Raw genomic sequence first — 21776 nt, forward strand, 5'->3', positions numbered from 1 at the left:
AACTAAGGAATCTTGCTGCACAACGCGTGATGCACCCTGCGTACTGTTACTAGTTTATTAGTTACGCCTGATATTTTCAATTACAATAACACTGTATAAAGTCATATCACAATGTTCAGTATGATGCTCCACCCTGGTAGTGTAGTTTGGTAATAGTGTGTCAATACTATGTGTTAAAAAAGTGATAATAGTAATAAAAGTAGTAAATCCAATGCCACATGTACACTGAAAGCCTTAGTAGTCACAGAAGTCATGCCCCAGTTGTAGTTTTAGTTTCTCCACCCATCTTGATCCAAATCAGAAACAACACAGGACAGTTGGCCATGGAAAGGACTTTATTATAAGTCAGAGAGTTCTTTAATGGGAGAGAAGTGACAGAAGGCTATATTACAGGCTATTAACCATACACAGCTCATCAAAGCCATCAACAGTTGGCTCCGAGGAATTAGTATTAAGCTGTGAACCATGAGCCACCGATCATACAGAGAGAGGAGGGCTGACAACAACATACCAACTACAAGCCTGAGGACCTGCAGAGTTCCTGAGACAGTTTGGCTGCCAGAGATGGGACTACCAGCAGGCAAAGAGTACTTTATCCCCAGACATTTCTTTTATCGATATTTGTTTTTTCTAGGTTTCCAGATTTCAAAAGGCCCAAACCAACTCAATTCCTAACTGACAGAAACTTTAACTAAAAATAAGTAAATCAGATTTGTTTTTCTTCAGAGCAGGGAGTAAAAAAATGTATTAATTCAGAAGTGGTTTCCATGTTAGAACCAGCTGCTTTTACCATTTTACTTGTTTTGAAAGGACTCTGAAGGATGACTCATTACCTGCCAGACATAGCAAAGATGTAATACTTGCCTGGTTTCTGGTGGCATTTCACATCCTAATACAAAGCAGTGCTGGAAAGTGAGTTTTGACATGGCCTTCACAAAGTAAGCAGCGCTACGAACATTTTCATGATGGAATATAAAAGTAACGGAAGAAGAATATGTTTTCTTTCACCTCAACTTTCATCTGATGCATTATAACAATGTTAACATGTTAGAAAAAAAAGGAAAACATCCCTACTCCCACAATCCAGTCACCTCCACACCCATATTAAACTTGACACCCACAACAGATCAGACAACAAGAAACAGATGAGAAAAGGTATTGGAGCCCTTTTTCACAACGATGTTCATCCTCGTGCTCTAGCAGGGCAGTTCTTTAGTAGCTGCGTCCGAACAGGGTGTAGTACTGAGCAGGCTCTTTGCCACTGATACACATCTGACCAGGCTGCAGCGTCTTCAGGGGGGAGAAGGGGATACAGAGGCTCTTGGCTCCCATGGACGGAGCGCCAGGCTCCAGGTCCTGGTCCCTACGGGGGCAAAAGCACAACGATGTCTTTACTGGTTGAAATTAAAGCACTCAAAGCAAAATTAGGTAAACATGGGCAAGTATCACTAATATTTAAGATGTTGTTCTTTCCAAATTTGATGCAGACTAGGTTCTCATTTGCTCTATCAAAGCACTAACTATCATGCCATACAGTGACATGTGGCACGTACTTGGCAGTGGTTTTCTTGATCCATTCCTCGCACTGAATTCCTCCACAGAATGGGACCTGGACAATCTGTCAAGCAGGACAAATGTATTATCGATTATTTATTCATGTGAGGACAGATAATGAAATGTGTTGCGCTGAGTGTGGGTTATGTTTCTCACCTTGCCCTGGTCCAACTCTTTCTGGAACTGTTCCATTGTGTCTGCAGCCAGCATGTTAGCTTTCAAGTCATCTGAAGCTCTGATAAACAGATAACACACTTAAAATCAATATTCATCATTCAATCATTTTAACGCAACTGTGCTCTCATTTACAGTAGGATCTTTGACACATTTTTCCCCCAGCTGGTCTGGATTGCATGATTTTAAACCTGCAATAACTTATTCTTTGTGCCTGGTTTTAACTGTACTTTTTCCCATATACTCAACAAAACAACATGCCTTTTCTGTTGTCAATTAAACTTGACCACTGATATATCACAGTGTAATAAGCCATGTACAATGTCAGTCTAACCCTGTTGTCTATTTGCTTACTTCTTGAACAGGCCGTTCTGGATGTCCTCCAACATGGTGACCAGCCTCTTCTCCACCTCAGCTTCTGGAACTGTCACCTTTGCGCCCGTGTCTCTCCTCACTGCAACACACTGACGCTGCTGCATATCTTTAGGACCCACTTCCAGGCGGATGGGAACACCCTGGACGAGACACAGACAATCGGAACAAAGAAAGAGAAATACAGCTAATTTAATTATCAATGCTTTCAGTTTTTACAACTCATCAACTCTTATCCTTTTCTCTTTTTTTTCTCTTCCATTTATGCTTTCAGGTAAAGCACTTCATCAATTACCACTACCACTATAGTCATCATCATATTATTTCTGACCTTGAGTTCCCAGTGGTTGAACTTCCACCCTGGGGAGTAGTTGTCTCGAAGGTCAGTCTTCACCCTGATGCCAGCGTCCAGCAGCCTGCTCAGGTATTTGGAGCACTGTGTCAGCAGTGCCTCCTTCTCCTGCTCTGGCAGGGTGGCAGTGACCCCACATGGGATGATGACAACCTGGAAAAGCAAAGAGAAATTTTAATCATTTTGGGTTTTCTTTTTTTGTTTTGCATGTGTAAGTGTTATCATAGGCTGGTTGCTTATTTTAGCAAAGGGGTTTGTTCTGCATGTTTTTTTTATTTCATACAATAATAAAAGAATAAAATCTTGTGATTAATGGATATGTCATTAACCATTTGTCAGTTAAGAATATTAATATAGTCCATTTAAGTCTATCTACAAGTCTCTGTGAGAGAATGTGTGTGTGTGTGTTTATGTTTACCTGCAGGCAGGCCACCCTGGGAGGCAGTACAAGCCCCATGTTGTCTCCGTGCACCATGGTGAGGACACCAATGGTCCTGGTTGTGATTCCCCAGGAGTTCTGGAAAGCATGCTGTTTCTCACCAGGCTTCTTTGGATCCTCAAACACGATCTCAAACATCTTGGAGAAGTTCTGACCAAGATGATGGGATGTGGCACCCTGAGAGACAAAGCAACACAAGGGCAAGATGACTTCATGTTTTTTGTTTTGTTTCTTGGAAACAGAGCAAGTTTATTTTGCTGTGAAATACTGACTCAAATCAATCTGAGTGCAAGTGTGACGCAACCAATTAAGATGAATTCTTGTGTGTTTCTCTGTGGCTCATCAATTGTGATCTAAGTTTCATCAAAAACAGTGCTGAGATTTACAAATGAAACATTATATCCTGCTGGCCTCCATGCGAATGTATGAGTGTATCAAGTGAGGTACTCCAGTATACTGCAGTACCTGAATGGCTCGGCCACTTGCAGAGACAAACGCCTCCACAGTGGTGGTGTAATCTCCCCCTGCAAACTTCTCCTTCTCCGTCTTCCTCCCCTTAACCACGGGGATCGCCATCAGCTCTTCGTACACTCTGGCGTACAGATCCAGGATCTGAAGCACCTACAAATACATTACACAAAGAATGTAGTGATTTGTACAATACAGGTTGAGGTTGAACACTAACTTTGCTACTGTGAATCAACAATGATATATCTTTCTTCCTTGTTACCTCCTCGGCTGCCTCCTCCTTGGTGGCAAAGGCTGTATGCCCCTCCTGCCACAGGAACTCTCTTGTCCTCAGGAAGGGCTGGGGGTGTTTAAACTCCCATCTCTGGAGGGAGGAAAGGGAAAGAGAGAGAGGTGAGGAAAAAAGGGTGCCGGCCAGAAGAAGTAAAGACTACTAGACTACTGACGAAGTGAAGAACAGGAACTGTGGATGAAGATGATTTAGATGTAACTGGAGGAGGATACTGACCACAACGTTACACCACTGGTTGAGTTTGATTGGCAGGTCTCTGTGGGACTGGACCCATTTAGCGTAGGCAGGGTACATCACTGGAGCAAAACAAACAGACCAAACATCACAAAACAACAAAAAACACACTAACCACTACAAGAAGATAAATGTTTAAAAGATATTTAGATATCCTATGATGTTAGGTGTATGTGTGTCTGCATTGATATAAGCAGTTTGGTCTAAATGTTGGAGCTGTGGTTCACACCTGTCTCACTGGTGGGTCTGACAGCAATGGGCTCGGCCAGCTCAGTCTTTCCAGACCGGGTTACCCAAGCAACCTGACAAAGATGACATCAACATGAAATGATTATTGAAGTATACTTGCTGGTATTTTTCTTAATTGTTTTTTATTTCCCCAACTGCTGCAACACATGCTGTTTCACTCCATGGGTTATTTAATCAATGTGAGGGTGTTGTAAAAATGTGGTCCTTGTACCTCTGGAGCAAAGTCTTCAATGTGGGACTTCTCCTTCTCCAGGGCGGCCTGAGAGACGAACATGGGGAAGTAGCAGTTCTCTACACCCAGTTTCTTAATCTCCCGGTCGAAGAATTCTTTAATGGACTCCCAGATGGCGAATGACCAGGGCCGCAGAACATAGCAGCCACTGACGTCATAGTACTCAATCATCTCTGCTTTAGTGATGACCTGGAGGGACAACATTAGATGGACAGGAATTTTCAGAAAAAAATAGGCCGTGCAGTGATTTTCTGATGTTTATAATGGCTTTTCTGGAAGTAGAAAAAGGTTTAGTTGGAGTAAAAGATACTTTCAATCAAATTTAACTGACCTGAGAGTACCAGTCAGCCAGGTTCTCCTCTTTCTTGGCCTCCAAACCCAACCTGTCAGACAGACAGATAAGTTAGTGTGACGCAAACCTTGAGATTATGGTACAAAACATGCATTGCTAATTATAATTTTATTGTTAGTTTGTTAAGAAGAGGAAATCTTATCTTGGAACCAACGCCTGTCTCTTTTACTGTATTTTAGCAATCTTTACCAAAATTGTTTTATTATGTTCTCACTGAAAGAACAATTAGTCAAATTAAAAGGCAGTGGTGGTGAAACACTGTCAAAATACAGCAGCAAAGCGACCTGGGATATTGCCACAACACAATCACTGGTATGTCAGACCATGCCTGATTAGTTAGTCTCAGTGCAGTTTACTCCTGAGTGCAATCAAACAATTCTAACAAACACACAGCAAATTCCAGTCAGGCCAACTACGCAACTCAAAGCGCACGAGTAGCTATAAAGCCAGCAAACCAGTTTCCTACAGCTGACTGACAGAACAGAGAGATCGAGCTGCAACAGAAGGGCAAAGGCACTATTGCCATTATTGTGGTGATTTATGATCATTAGTCTTTACCTGAGGAACAGAAGTATTTATTGTACTTTTTGCATCTTCCTTGTAAAAGTCGAAAATGGTCAAGATTTTGATACGTTTACAGGTGCTGGTGAGCCAAATTTGTACTTCTATGAATAATAAAGGGAGCAGCATATACATATTGATATATATTTATTTAAATTAGTGCAGCAATATCATAAAGCAATCAAATGCCATCCTTGAGGCTGACAGCAGACAACAAGCACTGATCAAGCAGTTGAAAAACACACCAACCATTTAAAACTCACCAAATCGGAATATAAAATGAAAAAAAATCTCTTCAGTCGTTAAGCTACAGTAGCTGAGGCTTGTGATCCATCTTCATCGTCCAAGAAATAAATCCAAGTATGTGCCTCTGTCGCTACAAAGCTCCCCTATTTCTTTAAAAGCTAAAAAGTACAACTCAAAGCAAGATAATGCTTGAATAAAACTATCCATCAACATCTCCATACAAAACAGTACATGTGCGAAGAAAACACGTCACTCAACAACTCAAATGGGCTTAAAACGTTCAATGTAGGGCTTTTTATTGGCTCAGACATTTTGAATCCGATTCCAGTCCATTAAAGCCAAAGCATTTCCGGTATGAACAGCTGTAACTGCCCCATGATCTTGCCATACATGTGATTATGTTCATACGTGATGAGGGAGAAATATTACCACCAGTCACTATAGTTAGAAATATCAAAATAAAACTGAAATGTGATTGTTTTGAAAGTCATGATGTGTGTAAGAGAGAGACCAAAAGAAAGAATCATAGAAGAAACATTTACATCAGATGCAAAAAGTCAAATAAAAGTTTGTTCCTCAACATCATTAGAATTATGATAACAGTATAATTGTTATGAGGATCATTAGTTTAACTGAAATCACGAGTCCCATTTATACTAAACATTGTGCTGGCTGGTAACATTTCAAACTTTTATCATCATCTGGATCTACTTCTTCACGTCTCCCCTTCATCTGTTTCCAGTCTCTCACCGTGTTTGTTTCTTAGGTCCTTGACCCTCTCCTGAGCCTCCTGCTCCTCCTGAGGCCTCCTTGCCCTGGCCGGCTTTGTCTCCTTTACCCTTCTTCCCTCCTCCTCCTCCTCCTTGTTTCTCAGACTTGTTCTCCCTCTCCTTGCGGTTTTTGTCCTCTCCTCCAGTGGCTCCGGCAGCGGCCACTGGTTTGTATTCCTGTCCAGTAAGCGTCTTGTACTTGGTCTTCAGGTCCAGGAGAGTCTTCACGGCTTCATCCACCTGGTCCTGAAATGAAATGGTAGTGTGTTTTTTTCCCCCCTCCAGTACTAGCAGTATTTAATTCCACTCTGTGATTGGTCCCTTACCTTGGGAGCCTTCTCGGACTTTAACTTCCTCACCAGCTCTCCCTGTTGGGACACCTCTGAGAACAGTTTCTGGGCCTGAGGTGAAGAGCTGGACTGGGCTGTGGAAGAGTTGGACTGGGTCTGGGCAGGGCTGCTTGGGGCTTGTCCTGGTTTATAATCCTGTCCAGTCTGCTGTTTATACTCCGCCTTCAGTGCCAACAGCTGCTTCACTGCAGCATCTACCTGATCCTGATGAACAGCCAGCAAGAAGAGAACCGTTCAGTCACATCAGCAGGAACAGCTGCAGGACTCCACAACAATATTAAGACTCTGAGAGCAGGAAACACTGGCATCATCTGTATATGTGGTCTCACCTTTGGGGCCTTTTCAGTCTTCAGTTTCCTGACCATCTCTCCCTGCTCAGCAACCCGCTCATAGAGGCCGGCAGCAGCAGGGGCAGGGCTGCTCTTGACCGGGGCGGGGGCTTTCTGAGCTGGAGCCGCTTGAGCAGGGGCCGCTTTAGCTGGAGCCGCTCCAGGCTTGTAGTCCTGACCTGTGATCTGTTTGTACTCTGCCTTCAAGGCGAGTAGCTGTTTCACTGCAGCGTCAACCTGGTCCTAGGAATGGAAAGGATACTGTGACTCAGATCATCCATTTTTTGCAATGCTGTAATGGGTAAACACTGTTTTAAGAGCACATTAGCACTGGATGAAAAAACAATAATATTCTAATGAATTGCGGGTTATGAAAATCTTGATACTGATGAAATCACTTGTTTAAGGATATGAGCTCACTGCCCAGTCTTAGCTTTTCATCATTATTGGTGTTGGGTGCGTCCCTTTTTGGAGGGGGTTAGACTTCAAGTTAGGGCGACAGATCATGTAAGTATTTATACTGTGTATTTTATATGTTTTTGTAATTAATGTTAACAGTTTTCCCACTCTGAACACCTGATCTAACCATATTTGGGATTCCATTTCTCATGTGTCCTACCAAGACATGTCCTTTGCATTTTCGAACAGTTCAGCAATTAAAATCAGGATGTAAGACCAGAAACACTTTCTGCTGTAGGTGTCTCACCATGCTACTTCAAGTCAGCTTAGAGTGGCACAGATTACAGAGGTGTCCCCACCTCGGACACTAGCAAGTGACCCTGAAATTATTCCTGTCTTTCTGAAAAAATGTATTTTCCCGCAGCATCCACAGTGGTTGGAGGAGTAAGAATTGTAAAAGTTACTGTATTTTGACATTTATTTGGCTTTGGCACACAGTTTGTCTGGTTATTGTAATTAGGATAGATCAATGACTTTCATCCTGCAACAACCAAAACTGCTCCAACCCTGGCAGAAAACACTATGTTGATTTAAGATCCTCATAATTAAGATACAGATTCATACAGTGCAGACATTTACAAAAGTTGCCACTAAAAAATAAAAATAAAAATTACAGTCCAAGTTTGTGGTACAAAGTTGCTGAAAATGGGCCCATAGCCTTTATAAACTCATATTTGGGGGTAAATAACAAACAGTCAACTAAACTAGGCAGGTAGATTTGCTCGTTGCAACCAAAATCTGGTGATATTTCTCTGTAGTCTCTCACCCTGATCACTAGGGTATAATCCCACTGGGCTGCCCCTCTGTGTTGAGTAATGACCTAATCTGTTATTACTGTCTTAGTCATCTAAGAAACGTGTAGTCGATTCAGGCACTAGTTTATGTTTGAATTTTTTTTCTGATGTTGCAGCAGAATACCTTGGGGGCTTTTTCAGACTTCAGTTTCCTCACAAGATCCCCCTGTTGTGAAACACGTTCATACAGGCCAGAAGGAGAGGAAGAGGAAGAGGAAGAGGAGGAAGTGGTCGTGGCAGGAGAAGGAGCAGAGGAAGAGGAAATGGGAGGGGCCATTCCTGGTTTGTAATCCTGACCGGTCAGCTTTTTAAACTCTGCCTTGAGAGCGAGGAGCTGCTTCACTGCTGCATCAATCTGGTCCTGGTACCATCAACAAATCAGCTTATTGTTGGGGGAAATTAAGGATAAACTTGACTGGCATGCAGATGACGTGGGGACAGGACTGATGACTAGACAAATCAGTTAAGGGACGAGCAGCTCACCACTAGAGAAACGACTTTGGGCGCCAGAATTCACAAGACAACGAATGACGACATGAAAAATGACTGGAAATATCACGCAGTACAATATCAATGAACGGACGGATGACTTGGGACATGCAGCCTGATTGGACTAATGGATTTGGACGTGTGTGCCGACAGGTAACAGATAAGGACATGGTTAGTAAATGGACAAATGCTTAGGTACCTTAGGTGCCTGCTCTGCTTTCAGTTTCCTGACCAACTCGCCCTGCTGGGAGACGCGGGCATGTGGACAGGAAGAGGAGTCTGCTTGTGTGTTGGGCGGGGCTGGAGCGGAGGTGGGAGGAGACATGCCCGGCTTGTAGTCCATACCTGTCTCCTGCTTAAACTGAGCCTGCAGAGAGAGAGAAAAATAATTAAATTCCAAATAATTGGGATCATTAACAGTCTTTGTTTAGTTTCATTGCAGCCGACGTACCTTCAAAGAAAGCAGCTGCTGAACTGCCTTGTCAACTTGGTCTTTAGGAGCCTTGGCTGTCTTTAGCTGGCGGACAGTTTCACCTTGTGCTACAATATTCGAGAACAAGTCACCGGATGAGGTAGAGGCAGGTGCTGGGGCAGAGGTAGAAGCAGCCTTGGCAGGGGCGGAAGCAGCCTTGGCAGGGGCGGCAGGCTAAGGTGAGAGGTAACACAGATATAGTGACGGAGAAGAAGAGCAAGACATTCACAGGTACCAGACTGCAGGTTCCTCTTAGCCTTTGCTTGATTAAAGACTGAAAACAGAAAGACTTTGATTCCAGATTTAAAGACATCAGTAGAGCCAATCTTTCTATTTTGTTAATAAAATCTTCTGCCACTGTGACAGACTTTTGTTCAGTAGCCCAGTAGCACAAAGACGCCAGCAGCTGCAGCGAGGCAGCAGAGAAAAAAAGCTTGTTCAGCCAGAATATTTTCACATTTAACTGAGTGAATTAGCAGTTTATTTTGACCAAACCAGAGGTGATTGTTGGAACAGTGGAAAGTCTAACCAAGAAAGTTTTGTTTAGTTTTATTTGGTTTCTGTCAATGAAATGAGGCAGTTAAGCTTGTTTTAAGTTGGTTAAAGAAACTTAAAAGTGCTTGGCTGTATTTTTAATTTAAAAAGAATATGCCCTTATTGTTTATTTATTTTGTTTATCTTTTAAACTAAAGAAGTTGCAAGTGAATTAAATAAATACAATTGTATAAATAATAATCAACAAACTGACTTGAAATGAGGGGCAGGGTGCTGGCTGATGTTGGGTCATTTAAGACGCTTTATAAACTGATAACAAGTTTGATTACCAAATAAAATTGAGGATGAAGGTCATAAGTACACAACTAAAAACGTTTGGATTGGGTTTTTCTTCTAAAGCACTCACTGTGTTGTTGGAGGCTTGGCTCTTGCTCTTGTCCTTGGATCCAGCAGTCGGCATCTCCTTGACGTGTCCATCAGGAATGTAGAGCAGGACACATGGACTCTCCTTACAGCTGTTAGGACTGGACATGTAAACCACAGTTACATACAGACAGATAAACAATAGAATAGAAACAATAGAATTGAATGAATGAATAAAAGTGATCCTAGTGGGCAGATGCAAGCATGTTTTTGTTGATCTTTATGAACTGGAGTGGGTCAAATAAAGAGGTGTTTTTCGCTCACCTGACCGGCTCATACTGCTGGTCACAGATGTAGAAGCCCCGTCTCTGCAGCTGGATGATGTCACCTTTCTTCAGGTTCTTCAGACAAGGATCTCCAAGCATCTTCTCCTCCAACTGAGTGAAAATGAGACAGATTTTTTCAAAAGAAATACAAATAACCACAGTTAAATGTCACACTTACTGCGAGGTTAAGAACACACATATCACAGAACAGACCTTGCTGTTTTTATTAATAAAGTCTTTGAAGTCGTCTTCCTTGGTGATGACAGCCTTAGAGATGAGTGGCTGGTAATTGATGCAGACAGTTGGCAGCAGGGGGGCGCTGTTTGTCTCAGCCAGCCACGTGATCTTTGTTGTCTTCTTGAAGTCCTTGTTCTCCAGGTTCAGGCGAGCCTCCATGGACACAACCTTACCATCGGCCCCTCTGAGTTGTCAGGAAGAGTAAGAGACAGGGCACATCATTACTTAAATGCAACGCTTCATGACTCACATCTACAATATAGATGAGCTGATCAATGATCCTACATACTTGTTGATCTTGGTGATGATGAGGTTGCCCCAGTTGATGAAGGTGACCATCTCTCCCTCTGAGAACGTCTCAGCATCAGCTCCTTCAACCAGGACTCGAGGTCCATACCAAACCTGCTTCATGCCCACCTCTGCGTTCTGGATGGACACGGGGGTTGAGTGTTTCATGACTTATATCTAAGGTAACATATATGTTCATATGTTCTTCTGAATAACAGGAAGCTACTACAATATATAAAATCAATAAAGGTTTAATTTATGTGGCCCAACATCTCTATTATTAATAAGGAAGTATGTTTGCTGCATATGATTGGACTGAACCACTGTATCTGAAAAAGTGTCTTTGAAATAGACCGAATGAAAAACTACAAGCAGACTGCTGACTGGATCATCCTGTGCAGAAATCCTTGGGGAAATTTTCATTGCTAATGTAATATTATCACAAATTCATGGTTCACTTATCACAGAGCTTGTGTGTGCGTGTGCGTGTGTGTGATAGAGAGTGAGAGTGAGAGCTCTGACCTTAGGGTGTTTAGCCACTTCCTTCATCTCCTCTGCAGCCTCTGAGATGGAAACAGGAACCACATAGGAGCCAGACAGAGCTGTGTACCTGGGTGCTACTGGGTCAATAACCTAACACACATACACAGACAAAAACACACACACCAAGACATACACACACAAACAGGTCAGTAAAAGAAACGGCTTGATAACAATCTCCACAAACAAAATGCTGAGTAATGAATGGACGAAGCAGAAAATGACGCAACTTTTCCGAAAAGCTTTTTTCTTTGCAAACAAACCAAAAAAAAACATTGCCACATAAATAACCCAGCTCAGTAATGACAAATGAAGAAAGGAGGACACGAGTGGGAAAAGAAAATCTGATTCGATGAGTGAACCATCAGTGTATGAAGGTGAGGGAAACAAGCATTTCTTCAGCTGCTTATTTAGCCACCATTCACTCTCACTATTTTAGCAGCCAGCTCGAGAGTTTAGGAGCCTAAATGATAACCGAATGATTAGCAGCACAATAGATGGTCAAATAAGAAACGCAACAAACAAACGCTTTGGTCGATACGGTGACACAAAACACCTCTAAGTACCTCCAAGTGCAACAGAAGTAGACATTATAATATTCAGACTCCAGTGGGAACAATAAAAGTCTCCAGCTCAAACGTCAGCTAAGCTCAGCTTCCTCTGAGTCATCATAAAACCAGCCACTCATCCAACAAATGCATTTTTCACGTTATTTCACAAATTCTGTCCCACAGGTCATGTTACAGTCAATACACAATAACTGTGGTCAAGACAAACTATCATCCCAGAGACTGCAAACATCCCTTTGGATATTTTTAAAGTGACGGCTGCTACAGAAAAACAAGTTCTTAACAGCGATCAAGAAAATGAAGATTATCTGTGAGCTTAAAATTTGACAATGATCTTCGACCTCATTACTAATGGGCAATATGTCTGTGATTTAGGAAATGAAGTGTGAAGCACTTTTGAAATCTCTCATAAATGAATGGACACATTAAATAAAGTTTGTATAGCTGATAAATGAAGAGGGGACATCTCAGCTGCTCGCTCAGAAAGCTGTAACGGACTAAAGGATGAAGGGAACAGATGGAGAGGAAGACGTGAAGGGAGGAGGACTGAACACTGGATATGAAAAATGAAACCCTAGAGCTTTAATTTGATTTCTCTGATTCCTCTGGTGAAGAACTGTCTGACATTTCAAATATATTTTGCAGTTTATGTAACTAGTCTGTTTTGTAGAGATTTAAAGCTGCATTGATTATTTCAAATCTACCCATCTTATTTCCTGGGTTTATATCTGCCTAAATCACAGAAGGGCTGCAGAGTAACACAATGCAGTTTCACTGCAGTTATACTGTTGGGGATTGGCAAATGTCATATCCTGTACTGTCAAGCTGCCATGACATCCTGCTGTTATTCTTCTTCTTTCTACATGGATCAGTTCAGGCAAAAATCACATCCCATCAACGGCTTCATTACAGCCCCAACAGCCACGCTTACTTCACTGACGTCACCATTTATGTTTCAGGTGTGAAAAAAAACACAGTCTGACAGAACAGAGAAATATTGCTCACGATCAGTTTGAATCAGTGAGGGTGGAGAATGGCTGTCATGAAAGCAACAAACAGGTAAAAGAAAATGGTGTGCACAAGATCATCACCGATCGATCATTTGAACATACTCATTTTTGTGCCATGATACAAGATACGCTCTAACAGAGAGGAGCAATTCTCGGTTGTAGAGAATCCAACCCAAAATAACTATTTTCCAACCACTTTACTACATCATGTGATTACTCTTCTAGAGGTCAGAGGTCAGATTTAAGAGAACAAGTGGGACCTGGTAGATACTCCCAGTGTCTGACCCACTAGTACACAACTCTGCTGGCCTTTGCTTTTGAATGCTTTTTTGTTCTTTACATAGACTATATGAAGTGCTTGGCTGGTGAAATAGTGAAGGTTGTTGGTCGATTTTCAGACAAACCAGCCCATGATGAAAGCGGGGAGGGGGTGGATGAAAATGAGTGAGAGGAGGAGGAGGAGGAGGAGGAGGAGGTGGAGGAGGAGTACCTTCAGACAGCTAATTGGCAGCTTGGAAACAGAAGAGTGAGATGCCGTTTAATGTCAGATACAAGGAAGAGAGAGAGGAAAGAGGTAGAGACACATTTACACAGAATGGACTGTTTACATAAGTTCCCCTTAGGGCTTCGTCCTAAATACAACTGTTACACCTTTCTGTTCTTGTTTATCTCATGTTTTCATCTCTAGCCAAGCCTCAGCCTAAACCTTTTACTCATGTACTGAGAGAACATCTCACTAAACTCCAACTATGATGCTCATCTGCTTCAGTTATATTTTCTCATCACCCACCAGGCTAAGGAATCGCAACCCCAGAAAATGGATGCATGTAATATAAATTAATTCCATACCTAAACAAAATGCATCCCTGTACCTTGGAGTTCTTATGATCTCTAATCTTTACTTTTTCTGTTGCTGAACAAAATAAACTGGGACCAAAATATGGGAGCATAGTGAAGTCCAACATAAGAGGAGAAGTACAGTGGTGTTGGAGGTAGACTTAAAGTCCTGAAATGTTATTAACATTTGCTAAATAATGCAATGTCTACTACTGCAAGCTGCTTAAGAGACAACCTGCAGTGAAATCCAATCAAAAATTACAATTCATATTTCGATAACAATTTTTTTGAAACATTTCTTTTAATGAAGCTTCATTGAAGCTGTCCATACTGTCCATCAATGAACCACAGAGGTAAAAAATATTTGCATAAACTAAGACAGTTTGGCGAGTCACTGGTACACGACTACACAAGTCTAATGAAATCTGTACATTTTTCAATTAACAGAGTAGCATTTTAGGTAGAGTTAGGCCTGGAGTTGTGGAGCCAGCGCTGGGAATCAAACAGGTTTTAGGAACTACTGTCTGTTATTTTTCATTTGGTTTGTTCTTCCTGTATTTTATGATTTACTCCATGAACTATGTTGATTGAACACAGGCTTCAGCTAAATATTGGACCATCTAAAGTGTTGTACTTTGAAGATTGTCTGTAACGACATTAAACATGAGCTGCTGTTACAGCAGCTTTAAATATCAGAAAGCTGCTGTGAAGGAACTTTGTGTGTGTGAGACTGTCTGAGGAAGGCGGGGAGGAGGAGGAGTTAGTTGACCATGCATATGAACCCATCTGCATAAAGCAGCTGTCCCGAAATCTGACGCCAGCTGTCATCACTACATTTGGAGGTTGTATATTGTGATGCATTGTTAGGCTGGATTCACACCAAATATGGCATTCCGGCAAAAACGCAGATCTTCTCATTTCGAATGAGCGTTGCGCGTTTTGGCTGAAAAAAACGGGGGGACGCAGCCAGCTGCGGTGTAAAAGTTGAAACAGACTCAACTTTTGACAAAAACGCAGACGCCAGCGTCACATTACGGTGGCCAATCACATGAGCTGACGATCAGACTCGCAGCATGAATGAATGAAACCACAGTGGATTGTAATGTCATGTGTATTCACTCAGTTTGGCTTTGTACAAAAGTTCAACACTGTTTTTTTGTGTTTTTTTTAAAAATTTAAAATCAGTGGATACCGACGATCGCTGTAAGACCAGCATGCCTAACCTACTCCGGCAGAGGCGTGACTGCAGTTCACAGCAGAACAGGTCAGTAGCGGGGCGTGTCAATTAGCATGGCTAAACGCTACAGAGGAAACACAACAGACATTTCTCTGCGTAGCACTATGTTTAACTTGTGATCACTTGGCTTGGTCTTCTGCCCCAGTTTGAAACACACAGTATGTTATGTTACTGCTATTTTTAATCGGTCCATACGGACAAACAATCACAAGTAAGACCAGCATGGACGGTTTGGTCTGAATACAGCCTGTGCTAAAGCTTGTGTTCAACTATTCAGAAGTGATATAGACTAGCTTGTCATGAGTATAATATATATACTATTTGCTGTGTCTGACCACTCCTTCACTCTTTGTTTATGTGCATGTTTAAACTATTAGCTTCACATTCTCTACTTGACTTTGGGATGAAGCAGCAAGTGCCAGCAAGGAAAACCACACAGAGGAAGCAACACTGATGTCCAGACAGATGAGACAGGGTCAAAACAACATGGGTACAAACACATGTGGGACGTGAAATGAAGCAGCTGGTTTGGTTTTATGAGGTTTTCAGTGTTATTCGGGGTGATATGAAGGATGAGGGTGGGGTCGTGAGGCAGGAAACCGGGTAGCAAATTAAAATGTGTAACAGAATGACAACAGCAAAGCAGAAAGAAGCCATGCCAGCAGTGAACCCACAGGCCATTCTCTGAAGCTCTGTCAGTGACAGACTTCAGCCTGTGACGTTTGTGTCATATTCATTCATTAGATCCTCTCTAACATGCAAACTAGGTCAAACAAACTTAAAATTAACTCTCATCGCTCAAAAATAGCACATTATATAAATGTCAGTATTTGTAAATGGACTGCAGTTTAATCTTCAACAGCCTGATACTTGTATCATGTCTTTCATTTAGACTTTGACACAGTGGTCCATACTTTAAATTATTCCTACATCTTACCAATAAAACAATGCAGATTGTGCTTACATTCAATGCCAGAATCACTTTTTATCATTACTTAGTTATACAGCTAGGCTCAGATTATCAAGCCTAGCCATGAGATGAAAGAGGAGGAATGTACCTTCTTATTGAAGGCCCAGATCTTGTCCCACTCCATGTTCACCACTGACCTGGATCCACCCTAGAAAGAGGAGGATAAAAGAAAAAAACATAAGTAACTGATATAAAAGCCTTCCACAATTGACAATGCACGTTACAGAGAAGAAACAATTTTACAGAATGTAAGAAACTCTCCTAAGTCCTTGATTTTGGCATTGTGAAATGTTATAGAAAAACAGGTTAATCCGTAGGATGCCTGATTAGTACAGATTGTGGCTTTCTGTGCACAATGTTTTTATGTACGCTAGACAATTTAAGCTCATGTGAAAATTAAAACACATTTCTAAAATTCTACATCTTAAGGTGTGGCCTTTTTGGGCAACAATTTAATACTTTTTTCTGGGCTTGAAAACATTATCTCTCATAAATTTACAAGCAGCAACAGTGTTGACTGGTAATGATTTCAGTTTTTGAGTCTGTGTGTATTTGCCATCATAGATAAATGTGGTCCTGGAGACACCTTTTGTAGCAGGAATATACAAAGCAGCAGTTTTGAACACTTGATATCATCACAACCGTGCAAAACACAGTCATGAGACTTCTGGTGTGTAGTAGAGATTAAAAGGAAGGCCAAGTTTGAAGATGGTGTGGTTTAACCCATGAGTACTGAGTACTTTATCTGCAAACATTAACATTAACAACTGTCTTTGTGTACCTGGGCTGCTATGAACTGTTTCAGACCCTCAACAGTCATTCCTCTCCTCAGGACTCCTCTGACAGTGGGGAAGCGAGGGTCATCCCTAAATGGACGAGATGAGAAAGTCAAACACAAAACACAGTGGTAGCAAGGAAAAGAAGTAAAAGGTAAGAGGATGAGGAGGAATACAGGGGAATTTGGGGAGGAAGACAAGCTCTAAGAAGGCCACAAAAAAGTTGTAAAAGTAATAGACACCTTATACATTCAGCATCAGTGAAGGATAAATGACATTAAACCTACCATCCATCGACATATCCCTGGTCGACGAACCAGGTGAGCTTCCTCTTGGACAACACTGTGTTGTTGAGGTTGAGTCGGGCGTACTCCCAAATGTAAGGCTTCCTGAGGCGCAGGGCACTGATTATCCAGTAGAACTGCTCGTCACGATCGTGGTACTCGGTGGTCCTCAGAGCGTGGGTCACACCCTCCAAACTGTCCACGATAGGACAGGCAAAGTCGTATGTTGGGTAGACTCTGGAGGAAAGAATAGGGTTAGCTGAAATTTGTTGCATTGCCCAACATTTGACGCAAATACCCGAGATGTAAGGGTGAAAAGTGTTTTCATTCCAACTTATAACTTAGTTTAACCCTCCCTGGACATATTAAAGTGAAGTACTTGTAGGTGCTTCCTGTGCGAGGGTGGGGAGCATTCTTGCAGCGGTAGAGGGTGGGGTCTCTCAAGCAGCCATTGTTGGAGTTCATGTCAATCTTGGCCCTCATGCAGCAGGTCTGGCCCAACTCCGTCCCAGCTTTCATCTCCGACCACATCTTCATGTTCTGTTCCACGGCTACACAACAGAGAAAAGTTCCACATTGTAGCTTCAGAAAATTCAGAAAAGTACAAGTTACAGCTTCATCATTCTCTGTGTCAGGTACACATCATGTTTCCCCCCGCGTACTGTTATTTCTGCATCTGGACTCAGCGCGCTGCTCCCTCTCCGCCTTCATCTGCTCAGGAGGTGTGTCGTCGATGTAGGCCTTGCCCTCACTGAGCAGCTGTTCGGCAAATCGCATTATGATGGGAAAATGGTCGCTGGTGTAGGTGAACTGGTCTGGATGGATCTGGAGCATGGCAACATCTTCCAGGATCACCTGAGAAGAAATGAAGACGTGCGGAAATAAGAACACAAACCTTTTTCTGGAATTTTTCATCTGGTTTTGTTTCTAATTTCTTACAAGTAGTTTGATTAATCAAATATTAAATGTTTCCTTTTGCTGTAAGAGCTGAATGTTTCACCTTCTCAAAGTCCTCCTTCTCCTTCTCGGGGTTGGTGTCATCGAAGCGCATGATGAGCTTGCCTTTAAATGTGACCTGGTAGTGCTGGTTGAGCAGAGCAGCCTTGGCGTGGCCGATATGCAGGTATCTGGCAAAGAGAAAGAGAAAAATGGTTAAGAGAGCTTCTAAACTTCAAATGCACGGTCCAGAATTGAATGATCATGTATAATCTGAACTTTCACATCAAGTCTTACCCGCTGGCCTCAGGGGGGAATCGAACCACCACCTTGCCCATCTCAGCTCCTGGCAAGTCCACAAACTTACCAAGATCCTGCTTCTTCTCATCCGACTGTCGACCAGAAACACAAAAGGAATACAGCAGGAATCCTTTTGAGTCATTTTTTGAAAGAAATTTTCCTATTCCAGCTTCTTAAATGTGAATATTTTCTGGTTTCTTTACTCCTTGAGACAGTAAAAAGTAATTAATATTATTTACCATTGTCTGACATGTTAGACCAAACTACTAATAAAAAAAAAACAACTTTAGTTGCAAGTTACAATAAACATAATAATCAACATTTGTAAATGTTTAACAATATTGTTTTTTGTTTATTCAGTATTCTGAGCATAAACACCTGAGGTCAGCCACGCCTCGCTTCAAACAGACGCTCTTTTTCTCCAGATGTTATAATAAATAAATCCCAAATCACTTGTTAATGTCTGAAAATGACACTTACATTGGATTTGCTCATTGGAGCCTTCTTTGCGGTGTACTTGCTGCCAATAGCAGAGAAGGGCACCTGCGAGCTCAGGAAAAAGAACCAGCGGTTGACGTGAGAGAAGGATTTGCCCTGGCTTGGCCATTCGCCGTGACCTGCGGAGAAACAAACACAACCTGTAGTTCTGCATTTCACCTGTTTGACTACAGCGATGCAGACTAAAACAGGCAAAGAGATAAACAGATCCAAACTGGTACATCCTCAATTTTACTGACCTTTGAGGGCAGCCCAGACGGAAAGGTCAGCCAGGGTGATGGCATGTCCAACCAGGAAGGTCCGCAGGGAAAGGGCCTTATCCAGTTCAGCCAGTGCCACAGTCAAACCAGGCTGACCACACAGACGCCGAGCGCTGAACTCCAGCCAGTGGTCGACCTGCAGACACCAGAAAAGCATGTCCAATAAGGCTCAAGAACCCTGAACTGTTACAGAGTACGTCGCACACACACATTAAAGATACACACCTCAGTCTGCTCCATCGTGTTGGCTCCGTAGAGGCCAAGAGCGGGAGCCACCCGTGCCAAGTACCGACTGATGGAGTTGCAATCACTGAACTGGACTGCACTGAGAGAATGAAGGAGGACAAAGAGCTGAGATAAGTAATAATGAAAAAGCAACACAATGAACAAACTGTATTCACTTTTGGCTCATTCAGCAATCTGATGAAATGATTATGTCACCTACTCTGAGACGTGCAGCCGTGTGTCTTTGCCTTCCTCCACTGATACCTGCACACTGCCCTTCACATGCTCCGCTGTCAGAAGTGCCCCTGCAGGACAGAGGAGAAAATTCAGTGTTTGTTGTGGTTGTGTTGTGGGTCTGGGTGAACATGGGTAAATAGCTTTAGAGAATCTAGGAGTGTTAAAGGGACAGTTCATCCCCAAATAAAAAATATATACTTCTCTCTTACCTGTAGTGCTATTTTCCATCTAGATTATTTCGGAGTGACTTGCCAAATTTTGGAGAAATCTGCCATAGAGATGTCTACCTTCTCTTAAATATAATGGATAGATGGATGGATGGCTTTCGGCACTCAAAGCACAAAAAAATAAGTGTTTTTTGGGGCTTTGAGCACCACTACCGAGTGCCATTTAGTTCCATTATATTTGAGTGAAGGCAGACATCTCCACAGTCAATATCTAAAAAATGCTGCAACCCGCACCAGAATAATCCAGATGGAAAAATAGCACTACAGGTGAGAGGGAAACATTCATGTTTGATCCTGGGATGAACTGTCCCTTTAAGTCAAGAGTTAACTTTAGATTCTTTAAAGACGTTTTGTTCCTTCAGGGCAAAACAACCAGCACCTGGATGGCTGACAAGCTTTACAGACATCTTGGTTTAGAGAACCAGTTGAACTGGTCCTGTGGACTTTGCTTAAACCCGCAGTCTTAACCTTCTCATCCTGCCTCAACAGCCGTACACACTTTGTGCAGAGATGGTCTAACTGTTGATAGGCTCATCTCCTGAGAGGAAAACTGGGTTTGTGGCCACAACCCCCACCACCCATTTCACTTTCCAGTAAGAGTGCTTGTACTAAGCAACTGAGTGCAGAACAATGTGCACTCGATATCATCAGTCCACGTTTCAGCTTGCTTGCATCAGCCTGCTATATTCCCTGCGAGCACACGGGGGCGCTGTTTAGCCACTGTCAAAGCTAGCTAATGGATTAGCCTGTCATGGTACAAAGCGATGATACAGTAATCATTGGAAAGCCTCGTCCAGACTTTATTGAACACGATACAATGACATGTCACATCTTATTAAACAAATCAGTTACAGATACATTTTAGCAACATTTATACATGTCTAAACCCAAAGCCAGTTGAGTTGAGGTAACCTGGGCTAACTAATGTCAGCGTGTCAAGTGATACATAATGTATGTCATGTATCGTGCATGGTTCATCCATTTGTCATTTCCAAGTTTATAAAGAACTGTTTCATGTAATAAAACAATGTGCGTCAACCTCCCACAGTTAAGGTTGGGAAAGGTGTAACGTTGAGGGGGCTGGTGTTATTTAAAGGACATTTAATCGAACTGCCCACATGTTGTGGTTTGGACTGCCACGACGACAAGCTAGCTGACGTTAGCTACATACCGGTATTCTCATTAGCTAGCTAATGGCTAATGTTAGCTAACTCCAAACACGCCCCATTTCAACTTATATGGACATACATTCATACGAATTTTAAATCATATATAGGTCAAATTACAGAACTGCTAATTTGCTAAATAAAGCACTTGGTGAGTTCCTTAATTTTTCGGGTCACAAAACATCCTAAATTACATACAATTCGGCTTGTTTCCATGAGACAAACTGGACATCATTTGGACGAGAAAATAACTTTTATTATTGTTGTTCTTCATTTTGCTATTGTCTTCATGTTTGCCGTATTGACCATGAACTCAGAGTGACTGCTCCAGTGTCTTTCATTTTACTTAACACACTATCTATACTTTATTAAGCGCAAATAAACATCACAGGGGAAGACTTCCAAATTGAATTTGTCTTATTTGTTAGGATGACACGTAGCTAATGGTGCTAGCGACTAGCTACACTAGTCAGCTGTCACCAAGAAGTATTCATTCAGGGATCGTAAACTGCAACTCACCTAAAGGCGGATTGTTTGTGTTGATGGTAAAGTTTAACGCCATATTGTGAAATCCTTCTTCCACACAGGTGGTGAAGCCTTCTCACTATTTCAGAGACCCAACAGGAGTCAGCGGACAGCCAAGACTACTCTGCACACCGAGCACCCCAGTGAAGAAGCTGCACAGCGTGAGGAGACGAGGTGGATCTTCTTTTGTGTTTGAGACTGCGAACCAACAACGTGCTGGTGCAATACTGCCACCAGCTGGACGGGAGTGTAAAACGACAGACAGATAACATAAAGGGAAAA

The 21776-nt window shown here is 42.2% G+C and overlaps 1 protein-coding gene across 4 annotated transcripts; it reads right to left on the reverse strand.

The window, feature by feature from the left end:
• Window positions 1-317: 317 nt before the first annotated feature.
• eprs1 (glutamyl-prolyl-tRNA synthetase 1) lies at window positions 318-21659 on the reverse strand. 4 transcript variants are annotated; one of them, XM_084358266.1, is made up of 36 exons: window positions 21489-21659; window positions 19560-19644; window positions 19340-19439; window positions 19094-19250; window positions 18837-18973; window positions 18354-18448; window positions 18121-18247; window positions 17783-17975; window positions 17500-17671; window positions 17124-17357; window positions 16842-16926; window positions 16149-16208; window positions 13507-13527; window positions 11420-11530; window positions 10899-11035; window positions 10586-10793; window positions 10371-10483; window positions 10090-10207; window positions 9168-9362; window positions 8916-9083; window positions 8352-8588; window positions 6975-7217; window positions 6622-6849; window positions 6276-6541; window positions 4698-4749; window positions 4346-4555; window positions 4115-4187; window positions 3868-3947; window positions 3622-3723; window positions 3357-3512; window positions 2871-3068; window positions 2432-2605; window positions 2083-2243; window positions 1711-1789; window positions 1554-1618; window positions 318-1363 (listed from the first exon to the last, which is right to left on the reverse strand). In XM_084358266.1, the coding sequence occupies exons 1-36, from the start codon at window positions 21529-21531 to the stop codon at window positions 1213-1215; spliced, it is 5034 nt and encodes a 1677-aa protein (XP_084214392.1). In that variant the 5' UTR covers window positions 21532-21659; the 3' UTR covers window positions 318-1212. The 4 variants fall into 4 exon arrangements, with proteins under 4 accessions (XP_084214392.1, XP_084214393.1, XP_084214394.1 ...); XM_084358267.1 differs by lacking the exon at window positions 13507-13527; XM_084358268.1 differs by lacking the exon at window positions 8352-8588.
• Between the last annotated feature and the right edge of the window lie 117 nt (window positions 21660-21776).

This window comes from Pagrus pagrus (genome assembly GCF_965226575.1).
Source record: "Pagrus pagrus genome assembly, chromosome: 1".
Taxonomy (NCBI): domain Eukaryota; kingdom Metazoa; phylum Chordata; class Actinopteri; order Spariformes; family Sparidae; genus Pagrus; species Pagrus pagrus.